Below are 16818 nucleotides of genomic sequence, written 5' to 3'. Positions count from 1 at the left end.
AGTATTACTTTAACAGTGAGCTTTATGGTGATTTGTTGTGAAGTAGGTATAATTTTTAGTCTAATTAAGAAAATATTCAAACCAAAGAAATCTTGGCCTGATTTATCTCAGATAATTAAATAATTCTGCGTATACATAATTCTGTATATAGATACGAGTATGTTGCCTTAGTTGTAAAATTATTGTTAGGAAAAAGAAAATGAAACGACGCTTGCAATTGTTATGTTGTTGCATTGTTTCATTTATTATAGGTAGGTATAACAGGTTGTGTCGTATCTATCATAGGATTTAACATTCATCTTAAATATTTTTTAGTTATTGTCTGTGATTGTAATCATATTTTTACACATTTGTTTCATATCAGACTGTAAAATATTTTAAATAATATTAGGTATCTATGTATACTCAGTAAGTAGGCACCCTACTACTTAGCCACTATAGGAATTAAATATATACATTGTAAATATTGACAAATATATTTTATAGGCATAGTTATTGACATAGATAACTATGTTTTTACGTTAGTTAGTTAGGTTTACACTATCACTATTAGTAAAAAGTAGTCTATTCAAATTAACGTAGATCTTTGTCAACTACCTATAGAAATAAGTAATGTCAAATGATGTTCAAATTGTTATACAACCGCACAGTCTTCCATGAACAGAAATATTGAATCGACCCATGAATATCTGCTCTAGGCCCTCTATAGACGCTGTTATTAAAGCATTTCTACCTTTTAATAATTAAAATAATTAATTCCTTAAAATGTTGTTTTAGAATACAATAGTGTGCTGATTTTGTATAATGTATTTGATAGTCAATAATTCTAATAATATATATTCTTATTAAAATAAATTTACATAAGGAAGAGAAAATTTCAAGTTGTATACGTATTTAACGTTAATAAGACAAGCATATAGGTAAATGTTTTATTTAAACATGCATAAAAAGTGTATACAAATACATTCCAATCATCACAGGTTGTAATTCATTGATGAGATCGGTATGTGATCCTAACTCGAAATTAGTTTAAAGTTATGCTATATAATTTGAACTTACTACTATCTATATCGTTAATATATGCCTTTCTAGACAGAGTTTTAATGGTTTGGTTATTGTAATAATATCATACGATTAGTTACCATGATATAAAAAATAGTGTTTGCATTGTTGTAGCACTCTCTAATAACAACAATTTATAATATGTACAAATTATTATTATTTGTACATATTAGTTTGCTATATTTTATTTTTTACTTGTATGAGATTTAGAGAATGGCTCTAAGAGGACATAATTTGGCCTACTTTACTGTATTAAGTTTTTCTAGTCTAAGCATGTAATATAATTGTAGTATTTATAAATAATATTGTTCATTGTGATAGTTGTTTTTGATATCAGCGATTATCACTGTCAGAAAACATATCATAGTGTAATATTTATTTTACATGTAAGTAACGATTAGGGAAAAAATCAGTGGTTGAATTAAAACAAATATTCTGTTTTCTGGACTATTATTTTATTCATAAAAAGTATTTAAAAACAACTTATTTCCTCTAATATATAATAAAATTAGTGTTATTCCGGTGGCAGAGGTAGATCATCGTATTCTTCCACGGTTTTCCTCCTACTTTCACCGCGGTGATACGATTGGCTCGTCGATGTTGTGCTGTGTTGCAGTGTACCGTCACCAGAAAATCTTGGAGATACAATTATAAAGTCAAATTTACTATAGTTAATAAAGTACTATAGATACTAAATAAAGTACTACATACATAGGTTCATGGGTTTACAATATGTGTACGTAGTTTAATTGACAATATTGCAAAATGGAACCCTCACTTTAGAAATGTTTGAACATACGATAAAATTAATTTCATTTTCGGCTGGTACGGCACTTAACTTCCGTTAAAATTACAATCGCGTGGAATAGTAATTTAGAGCATGTCTTTAGTGACATTATTCGGGGTTTATTTTAAAGTTTGATTCAATTATCAGTGGTGTAAGAATACTATTTGATATATTTTCCACTTCGTTCGATTGTATAAAAAATCTGTTTCTATTTCGTGAATATATTGCATGCACCAAGTAAAAAAATGTAATTTATATAAATAAAATTAATACCTACCACAAACCTACATAGTTTCATTATGTTAATCAGTTTTCAGTGAATAAGATATTTACTGCGCATTTAACGGTAATATTTGGATATGCATGAAGAATTAATCGATGAATGAAATCTAATAAATATTCAGATGTTTGACCCGTCGACACAAATGACGCCACAGTCTTGACTTTTTTCGATAACTATCCACTGTCTGGTAAGTAATGCGTAATAAGTAAGTTCATTAGCCATGTTAATGACACCCACGACCTGAAAAGTCGCTGATTACAAACGCTGGTCACTGTATAACTAGCTATGATGATTTATTCAAATACATTGTAGGAATACTCACACAAATGGGATCAACTCAAATGTGCCACTTGTAAATCTATTTCTGTTAATTTTTAAATATAGACTTATAAACTTAATCCTATCTTATATCTTTATCCTATAATAACATGTACTACATAAAATTAAACGTTAATTGTCAGCGTTAAAACTCAAGATTCTCAATTTTACTTTATGTATTTTTTTGTTATGTTCGCTATAACTAAAATAAGGATATTACAAGATTAGAAGTTTTTTTTTAAGTTTCAGGCAGTAAATACTTTAAAGATTACAGTTTAAAAGTTGATTAGGATTTATAATCGCTAATCAGTTGTAATAAAATATGTAGTAGTTGATACGAAGTTCACTGGGTCACCTAGTAGTAGATAAATTAGACGCGTATATACTATATAATAATATAAATTGTATCTTTGCAAAATAACCTTTCAGAATCGACCGCAATGTAGGTTTTTTAAACAAACTTCAAAACTGAGGAGGCTCTTAAATCAATCAATGTGCATATACTACGTAATATCTTCATTCTGAGGCAATACTATATTTATCAGGCTAGAGTAGGATAAATAAACAATGTTAGTAAAGTTACCAGAGGAAATACAGAATCTGTCCTCAAGCAAGCTTTACAAACTGTATTCGATTTGAAGAATAACATTTGTAATTATTTGACACGGTATCTTAGTATGGTATCTTAGTCTCACAAAAGAAAATACTTACGTATTCCGTGTGAGGGCGCTGTCGACTCGCCCATCGCTGGCACTAGGTCGCCGCGCGCCGCTCCCCCCGCGAGAACCTGCAAGTTACATATTCATAATTACTAGTGGTCGAAATCGACCTTAATTTAAATTATGAGTTTGACCATTAATAAGGTTCTATTGTTAAAAATTATACTTCTATCACAGACATTGGCAGTCGCATTTCATACTCCTCCCTCCGAGCATTTTTGTTAAAAATTGGTACAAAGTTTTTGCCTCACGTATTATGTTAGATAATAAGTAATTATCCTTGGTAATATTATAAATGTGAAAGTAGGGATGTTTGTTACGCTCTCACGCAAAAACTACTGAATCGAACATCTTGAAGTTTTGTACACATGTTCTTAGAGATATAATAATAAAAATAGAATATTTTTTCTTTAATTTAAAAAAATATATAACAGACAATAAAATATCAATACTTTGCTACATCAGCGCCATCTAGCAGCCAGTAATGAAGTTATACGAGCGAAGCCTCGGGTAAAAGCTAGTATAAAGTAATTGTTTAAGAAGTTTTAGGCAGACTGCAAAAAGTCGTCAGCGACTTACCTATGTCACCCGCAAAGCAGCTTGCTTTGTAAGCGGTGAAAATGACATTTAAACGTAGATAACGGCTTAATTAATTCTTTTAAGAAAGAAAAGAAAAGAATAAATTAAGCTATTATTTTTTAAGTAGACAATAATAAAAATATATTATCTATTTTGCTGTAAATATACATATATTGTTTTAATTTTATTATTCGTCGTATTGCCATCATGTAATTTTTTTCGCTGTCGTATCTTCGAAAATACTCACCTATTGTAGTGCTTCGAATTTGGTCTGCTATAGGCGACTGGCTGGCACCGGATGAGCCACTGCCTGCGGATGCTACTGCAACTGGAAAAAAGTAAAATAATGATCCATTAATTAACAAAATGTTATATTTAATATGATGTAAAGATTAATATTATATATAGGGGATACAGTATAAAATTGCCGATTTGTACTGAAAAATTGATACCCGTTTTTTTTTTAAGATATTCATTTAATAAAAATATTTACCCTCATTATCTATACATAGCTGCCATCTAATCGGAAGTTCATTTATGCCTTTACTTTGGGCATCCAGATTCAACAAACTGTGTGTATTATTATCTACATGTCATGTGATATAAAGGGAATTAATTTCAATAGCAGTGAAATTATAGTCAAATTCACAATAGCGTATATTAATTAATTTTCTAAACCGCGAAGACAGTCGTTACTCAAACAAGATTCTAATCAAAACATATACAAATACAAATGTAATTAACCTGTTCGAATTTAAAAAGAAACATAACATTTGATATTTGTTCTATTAAATAAATAGTGTTGATGTTCTTACCGCGCTCAATTTGTTTGATCCTAGCCTGAGCACGTTGCAGCTCACGAGTCCAGGCATTCGTTTCTGACAGCCCTTGGTCGCCGCACAATTTTACTATCAGTTTTAAACCTGAAAGAACCAATATTTGAACAGGGATTATAAAAGAAAATATTTTTTTTATTGCATAATTTTTTAGAAAAGGTGAGCTTCATGACGTATGTCATTTTCTACCAGATGATCTTTAGGTCTAAACAAAAATAGTTATGACACAGTACTGGCGACTGTACTGGTGTGTGTTGTGCCAAATTTATAAATATACATAAATAACATATATAAATGCATAAAAAATAATTTACTTTAGTAAATAAATCTTGATATAATGGTAAATATTGCTGAACATTTCAAATAAGATCCACTTTGTTCAAATATCAATATTCTGTAATTATAAACATTTATTCATTTCGTTTTAGTATATACAGAAAATACAGAAGGCGGAATATTTTTCTCCTACATTTGTATCGTTGAATATAAATTATTATTGTTTATACCTCTCTCTCCTCACATAACAATGGCTTTTTTAAAATAATATTAATGTATCAGATGTATAAGTGCATAGAACTCACATTGAACGTTGTCAGGAAACCTGGCATTCATTTTCTTATAGAGAGCGAGCGCCTCTTGGTAACGTCCGCTACCACGCAAACACCCGCCCATCAGCAAACCCCACCGTGGCTGTTTAAAAGTTTCATAATTTGATTTTTTGTTCTCTTTATCCTCTAAAGGAAAGGCAAGGGAATTGCGCCCATACAGCCATGTCTGCATGTTTTAGAGTTTTCTTAATTTATTTTATATGTCCTAAATAATGCGATAAAGGCAAGGCAATGATAATTTTATGTCTTGAATTTTTGACATAATTTAGTCGTATCATTACATAACTTAAAATTTTCATTTATATGTCGTGTCCATGTCCACCATAGTTATGTAATCAGCAAGCACAAGGAAAAAATAGGGAAATAGGTAGTTTTACTTTACTGACATTGGTGGGTTGCAGACGGGCGGCGCGCGCGTAGTATGAGAGCGCGCGGTCGGGCGGCGCGTCTGCCGCCAACCACTCCAGTGCGGACACCTCGCACGGCCACACCGCCTCCACCTGCACAAAAACAGCTACGCTAAGACTCGATCTTTTAAGCACGATCAGAAGCGCGGGAAAGCCAGCACGCACAATCGTGGGGGATTGCATTAAAACTATTTTTTGTGTACACTCTTCTGTGCGAGATAGTGCGTATGTCATATTATTTCACTTTCTTTTAAAACTTTACTCAATATTTAATAATTCATTATTAAAAAGGCGTGCTTTAGCACGCACGAAGAAGAATTATTTAATAAGCTCTCCTTTCCTTTATAATTCAATTATAAATATGTATGCAGTCTTACATCTTGATAGTGGTGTTTGGCAGTTTGAGTATCACCCATTTCACTGTGCAGTTCCGCGAGCGCACATGTGACACCGACATCCCAGTTGCCAATCATGCTGTACCTATTTTGAAAGTATGGATATATAAATATTACGTCACAAAAATAACTATTATAATACATTCGTATATTACATAGGGTTGTAACTCAAAACAAATAAAACAGGGCCATAATATAAAAAAACATGTAGAAATTGGCGGGCTGTATGGCCATCCCCGTCGCCAGAAAGTGCAGGCTGGCACCGACACGGCTCTGTACACCTACTCGGTTAGTTCGGAAGACCGTTCCCATAGATAAACAAAGTAAACAAGTTCGTATATTTTTCGTTCTTAATTTCGTTTGATAAAATACCATACCATATCTTGGTAAATAAAAATAGAATAGCTACCTAGAGAGGTTAACTAACCAACAGTCATTTTTTAGATTGAATTTGATACGAACTTGCGAGCGCCACGGCCCGGCCACCAGCGAGCGCAGACACCCCCGCCCGCGCCGCCCGCCGCCCCCGCAGCGCTCCGAGCCGTGCACCGTGGGCTGTACTAGTGGTGGGCACTGACCAGTGGTCGGCGGCGGCGGGGTCGGCCGGGCGCGCGCGTGCGAGCCGCGCGAGCGCCGCGGCCGCCAGCGAGCGCAGACACCCCCCGCCCGCGCCGCCCGCCGCCCCCGCAGCGCTCCGAGCCGTGCACCGTGGGCTGTACTAGTGGTGGGCACTGACCAGTGGTCGGCGGCGGCGGGGTCGGCCGGGCGCGCGCGTGCGAGCCGCGCGAGCGCCGCGGCCGCCAGCGAGCGCAGACACCCCCCGCCCGCGCCGCCCGCCGCCCCCGCAGAGCTCCGCAGCCGCGACCACCGCGCCTCCGCCGCCGTCACGCTATCCTCGGACTCGCTTTTCTCTAGTGCTAACGCTGGATACCATAAAAGTAATCTCATTTACACCACTGATAGATGAATAATAAATAATCCAGGACTCATCAATTAAGATCCATCCAAGACTTATTAATACGCAGAGCCAACTAACTACTACAAAGAACATATGACGACTGCTAGAAATACTAATATAATGTATAAGCGGTTGTATGTAAATAATGTAGGTTCGTCGGTCGGCTCGGTCAACTTGTTCACCTTTACAGTTACAAATTTAGATAAAAAATTCCGTTGTGAAGAAAAATTATCTAGCTAGATTAACAAATTTATAAGTACCTAAGTCATGCATGGCTACGAGGTCAGCAGGGTCGAGATGCGTGGCGGCGGCCAGTTCCTGGGCTGCGTGGGCCCAGGCCCGGCCGCCCCCTCCCCCCGCCCCCGGCCCGCCCCCGCGAGTGAGTGCGTCCGCCCCCGCGGCCCTCGCGGCCGCCAGCGCGGCGGTGACGCGCGCCGCGCACGAGTACGGGTCGTCTCGGGACGCCGCCTCGCCCAGCGCACGCGCCTCTGACCAGTTCCCTAGCTACAAGTTTTACACATATTTATTTAAAAAACATTGTGATATTCACACTTAAGCGAAGTTTAGACCATCGTTAGCAGAAATCATGACAAAAGATTGGCGATGATGGAAGAAACGATGATTACGGACGCTATACGTTAGCGTCCGTAATCATTATTTTTTACATCATCAACGATTTGTGGACAATTACATCCGAAACATACATTAATAGGTATTAATTGCAACCTTAACAATATATAATCTGCAAAAATCGTTGACTACACAAGTTGATCACACACTTTCACGTAAAATTGGATGTAAAAATTAGTTTGAAATTTACACAGAATAAGTTTATAGTTATGAGTCAACATATAGGCTTAAGAAAGCTGATAAGAGACCTAATATGTATGAAATTATTAATTAAATGAATAGTTTCAATACGCCACAAATACAACACACTCCAATTTTATTAAATAGCTTATTAATAAAATAATAGGTTAGACAATAGACAGACAAGCGCATGAATTTGTTCATACCACATATAAATAAAAATACTAACTGCATAAGCGACGAAGGCTGCGTCAGCGTTGGCCTCTGCTCGAAGCACGCGGTCGTTGGGGTGCGCGCGCGCTACTGCCTTCAGCCGCTGCAGCGCTCGCAGGCCGGCGGTAGCCACGGGCGCCCGCGCTGCACGCAGCGCTGCCAGCGCTCCGCCTAGTTCCAGCCGTGCGCCGGCCCCGCCACCGCTGTAGCCGCGCAATGCCTCCACGCACCACGACATACCGCTACCACAGACATTATTTGTGAGACTTAGATAATCAATGCCGGGCGTATGTATTTACACTTTGGTATGCGCTATAACGTATTAAAATATGTTTCGAATGGACAGCTATTCTAGTTATCTAGTGTATTAAACATTTGAATACTTTTTAAATAATACCGTAGCATACTTCATACAATCATGGCATACTTGCCGTAATTGCATAAAGCGACGTTACTCTTTTCATCGATCTGTTTCTCTGCTTACATCGTACACACCACCACAACGTATTTTGTTAGGATTTTCATTATCAATCTGAGGTTTCTTCCGGAAGATTTATAAGTATAACACAAGCTGTTTAATTCAGGATGGATTATAATTTACTTGAAAAATGGTTCTAGTACGTGATACTCGTTAAAAGGAGCAACCCTAAGAGGGACTCATAAAAATTCTATTTAGTAATATGCGTCACCCCGAGTCGTCGTCGCGGGAGGCGGGCCGCACGAGCGCGGCGGCGGCGAGCGCGAGGCTGCGCTCCGCGTCGGCGGCGGCGCGCCGCGACCACCGCGACAGGCGGTCGCCGCGCACCACGTCGCGCACCACGCACTCGTACGCGTCGTTCTCCTATTTTTTAATGTCATTAACTTTTTACTACTATGGTGGCAAACAAGCATACGTCCATATGATGGTAAACGGTTTCCGTAGCCCACGGACGCCTGTGACACCAGGGGTGTCACGTGCCCGTTGTCAACCCTAAACTTATGCTGCCTTTACACGACACATTCATCAATGTATGATCAGCAGCGCGCGCGACTTAGCGCGGGAAAATCAACGCGCGCAATCGTGAGGTATTGCATTTAACTATTTATTTTATTAACTCTTACGCGCGTTAATTTCACTAGCTTTAATTTATTTTTTAATTCACAAAAATTATCGAAGTCGCTATTGACGCAGGAACGCACATTGAAGGGTATAGAAGTGCTCGAGCTGGCGCGCGCACGGTCTTTCGCTCTCTCTTCGTCTACATTCTTGCGAAGAAAATGAAATGCTCTTTTGTCAAAGCCTATTCACGCGTCAAAGAGTGTACGTATAAAAGCAGGCATTGGAATGGCAAATAAGCTGACGTAAAGAACATTACAGACTTCACGTTAAACAGTAATGCGTGATACCGCTCGTTTGTAGCCATTTCGGATAATGCCTCTTATCTTGGAATTTGTTACACGTTACAATTACACTACCATGAAGGAAAACGGATGCTTACTTCATCTATAGTGATGTCTTGGTGATAACTAGGAGGTTCTACATCGAGCATGGCATGGAACGCTGCTTTGCCGCCCTCAGCATCATTCAGTGCGGCCGAACACAGTACAAGGTGCAGACCTTGTAAACAAGTTAAACACTTTTTATATAAATCGCAATTTACTGTTGACGATATAAAGTGGTAAATTCAGAACTTTAATATAATGTTAATTGGAATATACTCGTCACTCAAGGATATAATTTTAAAAAAATCATGTAGGAACTTTGGGCCTCCTATGCACATCACATTATTATCAGAACTGAAGTAGTCGTCCGAACTAGACTGTAAGTACCATCTAGTTCGGCTAACCCCTTCAGTTGAGGAAAACTGATACGAAACTCAACCAACTAAGAAGCCAACTAAGTTATTTTCTCTAGATAGTTGACTTTAATAATAATTATTAGTTACTAACAATATTTTTAATTATTATTATATTTGTGAACTTTAAAGTATTTTTAAAAATTTAATAGCACAATCCATAGGAATAGATGAAAAGAAACCTGTTTGGAAATCTCCTTGTTCGTGCATAATATGCTGAAAATTGGTGACAGCATCACGAAATTTCCCCATGCGAACAAGAAGTAGACCGATGTTGTGCATCACTTTCATTCTATAAACAAAATAAATCTTATTCATCGAAGAGGTTTTTTATTATGTATTTAATGAATATATACATGTATATGACTATGAGTAGTTATAGTGGTGAAGGGTAGGTAACTATGAGTAGTGACACGGTGATTAGTCAGTCAAGTCAGTCAGAATAAATCAGTGCATAACCAATCGTCTCTCTGTTTGTTTCTTCTACTCCAGTATACGCTATTAGATAGAATAGAATAGAAAATCATTTGTTCAAATAAACTTACATTGAAGCACTTTTGAATAGTTATCATAAGAATAAGGAGCAATAAACTTGCGTGTTGCTCTTTTAAATATTTGTTGTTACTTTTTTATTTTTAAGTGAAGTGTATTAATATAAACTACCAACTAGCACTAGTTCAATTAAATACTCAAATAGAGATCATATTAAATATATAACCAGCTGGTTGGGTAAATCAGTCATAATGATTAGAGCAGACTAGTTCCTACAAGTAGGACTCGTACACGAGTATGACGTATGAGCCAGCCATCACTGCGCTCGACCATATTTTAGGGAGCCCAATGACCCGGCCCACCACGCCGTCACACACAGATAATAATAAAGTATTAATTTATTTATTAATTATAATAATATATTTATTCACATGTTTTGATTATCATTGATTCCTACACTAGGCTGGGCCTGTACTGCATGAACCAGAATATGAAATTTCGTGTACTACAAAAATCGTGTGATTCTATTCAATGAAGGTAGTTACATTATATTCTTAACTGATGATAATTTAAACCAAAATCACCTTAAATCTTTTTCCGCTGTTGGCGTTTGGTCGAGAGCCATTCTGTACAATTTCAAAGCTTTCGGATGTTCACCCATTTTGAAATAAATGTTACCCATGTTGACCTGTAAATATAAAATAACCAATATAAAATTAATTGATACTTAGAAATTGTAAAAGTATTATAAAATATATTTACCTTGAGTCGGTTGGCATGAGGAAACAACTTATTTCTGGTAAGTAATTGATAAGTGTTCAAAGCTTCTGTGTACATTTCATTTAATGCATACTGTCCGGCTAAATTGCACAGGACCTACAAATAAAATTATATCATTAATATATTTTATGATGATTAAGTAAGTGGAGAGGGCTTGTTGGTAAAAGAGATTATTGGCGACGTAAATTGCCAAAACTGTACCCCAAAAAAATGACCTCACACGGTCTTAAGCGAAACCATCGTGATAAATTCCTGGTGAATTCACCAAACTGAGCTAACTGATAACGGGCGCTAAGGTTGGAGCAGCCAACGATGGTAGTAAATAAGGGCGTAGTAGAAGCTGTAACAGAATATTATAAAAATATAAGCTAAACAAACTATATCAATCGTAGAATAAGGCTAGGCTGATAAACAACACCATGGTTGAATAAAAATATTATGAAAACATAATTCGGTATGTCGTCTGTCGTATGTTGTCGGCCAGATAACGGCCCAGATGCAATGCATCTATATATATACATGTACCTATAAGTAAGTAAAAAATAGAAATAAATCGATTAAATAAAGAAGTCAACAACTTACAGCAAACGTGAGGTCCAAGTTATGCGTGTCACCAAGGTTGGCTTGCTCTTGCATTCTAATCAACTGACGCTCTAAAGTCGAAGCTTCCTGGGCTTTTGCCAGTGCCTGTCGAAAATATAATTTAGTCATTTAATAGTAATAATTGATCAGTCGCACGGTAGAAACATTTGTATTCATAATCGTGAATACAAAATTTTCTACAGCACATGCCATACGTGCCTTTTAAGTTGTGTCGTTTGAAATAAGTATAGATAATCTAATAGATCATTATCATTTATTGTTTTTCAAAATATTCTCCGCGATATTTAATACACTTTTGCATACGTTCAAACCAGTTTTTAAAACATTTATTCCACTCCGAAGTTGGGGTAGTCAAAATAGCCGATTTGTACGCGTCAACAGCTTCTTCGGGTGAGCTGAAACGTTGACCACGAAGACTTTTCTTAATTTTGGGGAACGTAAAAAAATCGTTAGGGCTGTAAGGCGGATGATCCAAAATTTCGACATTTTGGGTGCTCAAAAACATCTTTGTTTGACGGGCGGTGTGCGAACTTGCATTGTCATGGTGCAGTATCATACGACGTCTTGAATTGTTTTTTCGAATTTCGGTAACAACTTGTGGCAAACAACCAGTGGTATACCAGTCAGCGGTAACCGTCTTGCAATCTAGTACAATAGTGGCGACATGACCACCCTTTGCCACAAACGAGGCAACCATTTTTTTTATTGCTCCGTGAGCGAATGATTTTGGTCGGTTTTGGCTCCTCCTGGAAAACCCAAACAGTTGACTGCTGCTTAGAATCTGGATCGTAAGCATATATCCAAGATTCGTCACCACTAACCATATCATAAACATGCTTTGACTCTCCTCGGTTGAATCGCTGCAGAGTTTTGCGACACCAACTAACACGGGCTATTTTTTGGTCGTCGCTAAGCAAATGTGGTATCCAACGAGAGATCAACTTTCTTACGCCAAGTTCTCCATGCAGGATTTTTTGGACAGTGGTCACTTATGTATGTCACATGACGATCTTCGAGGATTAGTTGCCGCACGGCTTCAATATTCTCTTGCGTCATGGCGGTTTTTGGACGACCTTCACGTGGCTTGTCACTGAGGCTAGAGTGCCCACGTTGAAATTCTAAATACCATCGTTCTATAGTCCTAAGACATGGTGCTACATCAGCAAACACAGAAGTGATTTCCTCAAAGCACTGAAGTCGCGATAATCCCCATTGATAGTTGTAAAAAATTATCGCATTTTTACAACTGACTTGTCACCTTTGAATAGACGATACAATAAAACTATTCGACCAATCTGAAAACATTCTTTTGTTTTCGAATTCTAAATTCAAAAAGATGTAAATGCCATATGCCTTTTTTTTAATAATCGGGAGGTTGGCAAACGACAAGACTTAAAAGGCAGCCTAGGTACAAACTCTATCTACGTGCGAAGAATTGAACTCGCGAACACCGAAAGTAAAGCGATGTGCTAAACCGCTAGACCACCGAGGGCGCCATGAATAATAATGGTAGATAGAAATCATACATACATAGCAGTAGTAATGTACACTAACTTGTCCCAAATCAAAGTCTCGTTTGATATTGGAGTCATCATCAGGATCGGGTCGGACACTCAGCATGCATGACTCCTCTACAAGCGTCATTATTTTTGCTTCCACCTGCTTGATCCTGTCCTCCACACTAAAACATTGTTAAGAATATTTTTTTCTATTCCTCGTAAGGTCTTAATGTACTTTATAATGCACAATAGAACATTTAGCATTCGCCTCAGACTAAAGCCTTTCCTCTTCCAAAAAATTCTGTAAAATAACTCGAGTTGAAGTTGGTAAAAAAATCGACAGATCGTCGTAGGTCGGAACTATATTAAAAGATATTATACATTATCTTGTTTATTGGGCGTTTCGCTTGTTTTAACTTAAAATAACTGAGCTTAGCTACCTACCTCAGCTTATTATATCATCGTCCACTAGTGCGCTACAGCGTAAACCTTACTTCATATCCTCAAAAAACTCTTTAAAGCACATTTTTTAATGCTGCAGACTCACCTATCCTCCTTTTTATCCTCCCTACTGGGCGTGTCTCTGGCTGTGGAGGTGTATCCTGCGGCGCGGACGGCGGTCACGGGCCGGGCTGCAGCCGTGCCTGCGCGCGAGCTGCCACCGCGCATGCTCACCGTGCCCACACGAAACATCTGTAAGAAGCGTACGAAACCGAAATATGTGTCAACCGTAACGTGGATTTTCCGAAAATATGTGACGAATTTGTTGAATGCCATACGTACCGTATCTTTTTTATACTACGATATTTATTTTTTTCATACAACGATAAACGATTACCGTAGTCTATGAGACCTGAAACACCAGGCGTCAGTTACGCGTTGCCGACTCTTAAGAAACCTTAAATTTGTGGTAAGCGTCCGATGACACCATGTTCGCCACTGTTTCGCCAATTAAAGATACTCACGGTCCCTTCAATGTACATACTTGAATGCTGCCTTTTTGTTAAAATGCATTCATATCTATTTATAAAAAAGGGTGACTTCTATAAATTTTCTGTGAGAGATCCTGGAAAACTTGTGTTACCAAAAATGAGAACACGTTTGTATCACAGTAATAGTTATACCTGTTGCATAAATATATATAATAAATTGCCAACTACAATTACAAATCTTTGTTTAAAATGGTTCAAAGACAAATTAATGAAATGGCTGATTATAGTGTTTTTACTCAGTGAAAGATTATGTTACATGCAAAATAGATGACATTATATAATTTTTATTAATAACTATAAATATTGACATTAATTAATTAATATAGATATTTAAATATATTTGTGGATATTCGTAATGTAATGACATAATTTTATATTAAATTGAATATGATTTAATTTGATTATTTGCATACCTCTAAGGGGTGCTGCATGTCATGTACTTTTATTAGTTAATAAGATCCGAAACTACCATGTAGCAAGCAAATAAATAAATTATTATTATTAATATACCCTTCTTGAAAAACCACAGATAAGAGTATATAGTACCTAACAAACGATCTGCGTTGTGATTGTTTTAATATGATCTTTTTTTTAAGTAATTGTTATTTCCTGATAGGTCATTATTTCACCATTAATTCTTATTTCTATTAAACATATGACCAATATAATATGATTGTAATAATTGACAAAATATCGTAATCAGCAATACTATTGAGACAAGTTTGTGTATACATACCCCAGTTCCCATGCGACTTGGTACTTTTCTTCCTATGCCAGCGGTTTTGAGAGTCTCTTGAAAAGCTTGATCTTCACGCAGGTTACGCGTGTCCAAGGCGGGAGCCACTTCATTGAAACCAGTATAAAGTTCATCGTCATCATCCACTACGATTGCAGTACGAGGTTTGGCATCTGTTCCGAGACGAGATGCACTATAATAGCGTGAACTTATCATTACTTATAATTTTGTAACGTACACAATTTATGCAATTGCGTTTTAGTATGATTTGTTGTGACGCTGTTTCTATAGCAACCATAATGTCACGTACGTCAACCCTATATACTTAACTAAATCAATAAATTGAGATGATTTACATCGGCATTATTATATATTAAATACTTTTTATTTTGAGTGTTTAAACATTTTTTTTTCTTGGATGCTCTGCTCTGTATGTAGCCTTTTAGAACCGCAATCGTAATAATGCAATTTTGTCTACCTATTAGAGATAGAACTTTATATTTGAGAAACTATTCATGCTATGAATTAGAATGGTTTAAGATAGCAACTTTGGTTCTAAAAAAAATCGTATTTTCACTATTTCGAGAGATTCTGCACAGTTTGCGATAATATTCAATTTTAATCTACCAGACATTGTACAATAATACGCCAATAATCACGATCAATATCTTTATTTTATGATCTCTAAAATCAATACAATCAAAGTCCCTCTCATAAACGTCACACCAATGAAACAACTAAAATAAAACAACTGACTGGATCTGACATCACAATTAAAAGATCACGTATTCCGTTTTACAGGACAGTGCTACTGGAAGACACTGAATTGTCGTGGATAATTTGTTCATATTAACATAATATGTCAAACACTAACTTAAAAATACAGTTTACGTCTACAAATTCATAATATAAATGAATGCTTACAACTTCAATGAAGCCCACTCCTCGAGTCAATAGTATCATTCTTATAAACATTCAAAATGGATATAAAAATAAATGTTTGTCAAAAATATTAATTTTCGTCAAAAGCAATAGCAATAACAATGGTATTATTTTATGTACAATTCATGCTTTTTTTAGTATGCCATGATTTACTAGAACACTTTAATCCTGAAAAAAAAAACAATATTCGTGACCCTAAAAGACTAGTAAGAAATGCAAGTATTTATATTTTTGTACATTTTCACTTATCAATAAGATAACACCAGATAAAAATAATAGAAAAATCTCTATTAACGGAGATATGACTTAGATGTTAATATTTTATATGATAGTTATATAAATTTACTTGTTACTCAGATATAATTTTATATACATTTAACATGTCACAGACACAAATATTCTTTCACTCTTATACCAAGACAAAAGTAAGCCAGGTCCATATGTATGATAATTTTTAAAATTCGTTTATGTCTTAGTAGAGCTATTGTTGATTGGCACGTAACTATATTAGTACTAATTATAATAATGATAGTCAAACCATAACAAAAAAGGTATAAATTGAGCGTGGTACAATAGTATCTCTATATGTCGTGGTCAGATCGCAGAATTAATCATACAGTGTGTAGTATAATTTCAAGAAACATGTAATTGAAAGATTAACGTAATTAATATAGATAGTTTCAAGATATAAACAAATAGATAGTTTTTTAAATTATTATAACAAGATATAAACAAATGAGTTTATACCAACATTATATGTAAATACCTGTTTTTTAAATTATTATAACGTTATTTCTGAAGATAAATTAATTTATATCGTAAAGAAATATTAATACTATTCGAAAATGACTTAATGATTGCAGAAGATTTCAATTTACGGTTGCACAAACTAATAAATCGTCTACAAGAAACTAGTTATTCATTCACACGAGCTTAGCAAATTAGAATCTACCATTAAAAAAGA

The 16818-nt window shown here is 36.0% G+C and overlaps 1 protein-coding gene across 1 annotated transcript; it reads right to left on the bottom strand.

Annotated features, from left to right (window-relative positions):
* Positions 1-821: 821 nt before the first annotated feature.
* Positions 822-15171, bottom strand: LOC131853361 (intraflagellar transport protein 88 homolog). The gene is made up of 20 exons (XM_059204228.1): positions 14913-15171; positions 13732-13877; positions 13240-13366; positions 11665-11769; positions 11065-11178; positions 10887-10990; positions 9993-10102; positions 9454-9572; positions 8665-8816; positions 7992-8217; positions 7213-7456; positions 6812-6917; positions 6573-6686; positions 5977-6079; positions 5579-5692; positions 5166-5274; positions 4564-4671; positions 3996-4076; positions 3162-3237; positions 822-1697 (listed from the first exon to the last, which is right to left on the bottom strand). The coding sequence occupies exons 1-20, from the start codon at positions 15126-15128 to the stop codon at positions 1577-1579; spliced, it is 2595 nt and encodes an 864-aa protein (XP_059060211.1). The 5' UTR covers positions 15129-15171; the 3' UTR covers positions 822-1576.
* Positions 15172-16818: the final 1647 nt, after the last annotated feature.

This window comes from Achroia grisella, unplaced genomic scaffold (genome assembly GCF_030625045.1).
Source record: "Achroia grisella isolate CSIRO2021 unplaced genomic scaffold, CSIRO_AGI_Agris_v1 utg900, whole genome shotgun sequence".
Lineage (NCBI taxonomy): Eukaryota > Metazoa > Arthropoda > Insecta > Lepidoptera > Pyralidae > Achroia > Achroia grisella.
Note: the sequence above shows the minus strand (reverse complement) of the source record. Positions and strands in the feature narration are given on the sequence as shown.

What these genes read in the sequence shown, in the direction of transcription:
- LOC131853361 (XM_059204228.1), bottom strand. Translation starts at nt 15,128, where the DNA reads ATGATAAGTTCACGCTATTATAGTGCATCTCGTCTCGGAACAGATGCC. An exon ending in CAAGTCGCATGGGAACTGGG is followed by an intron (nt 13,878 to 14,912) that starts GTATGTATACAC and finishes CGCTTCTTACAG; the next exon opens with ATGTTTCGTGTGGGCACGGT. An exon ending in CCCGCCGCCGCCGACCACTG is followed by an intron (nt 6,080 to 6,572) that starts GTCAGTGCCCAC and finishes CTTTCAAAATAG; the next exon opens with GTACAGCATGATTGGCAACT.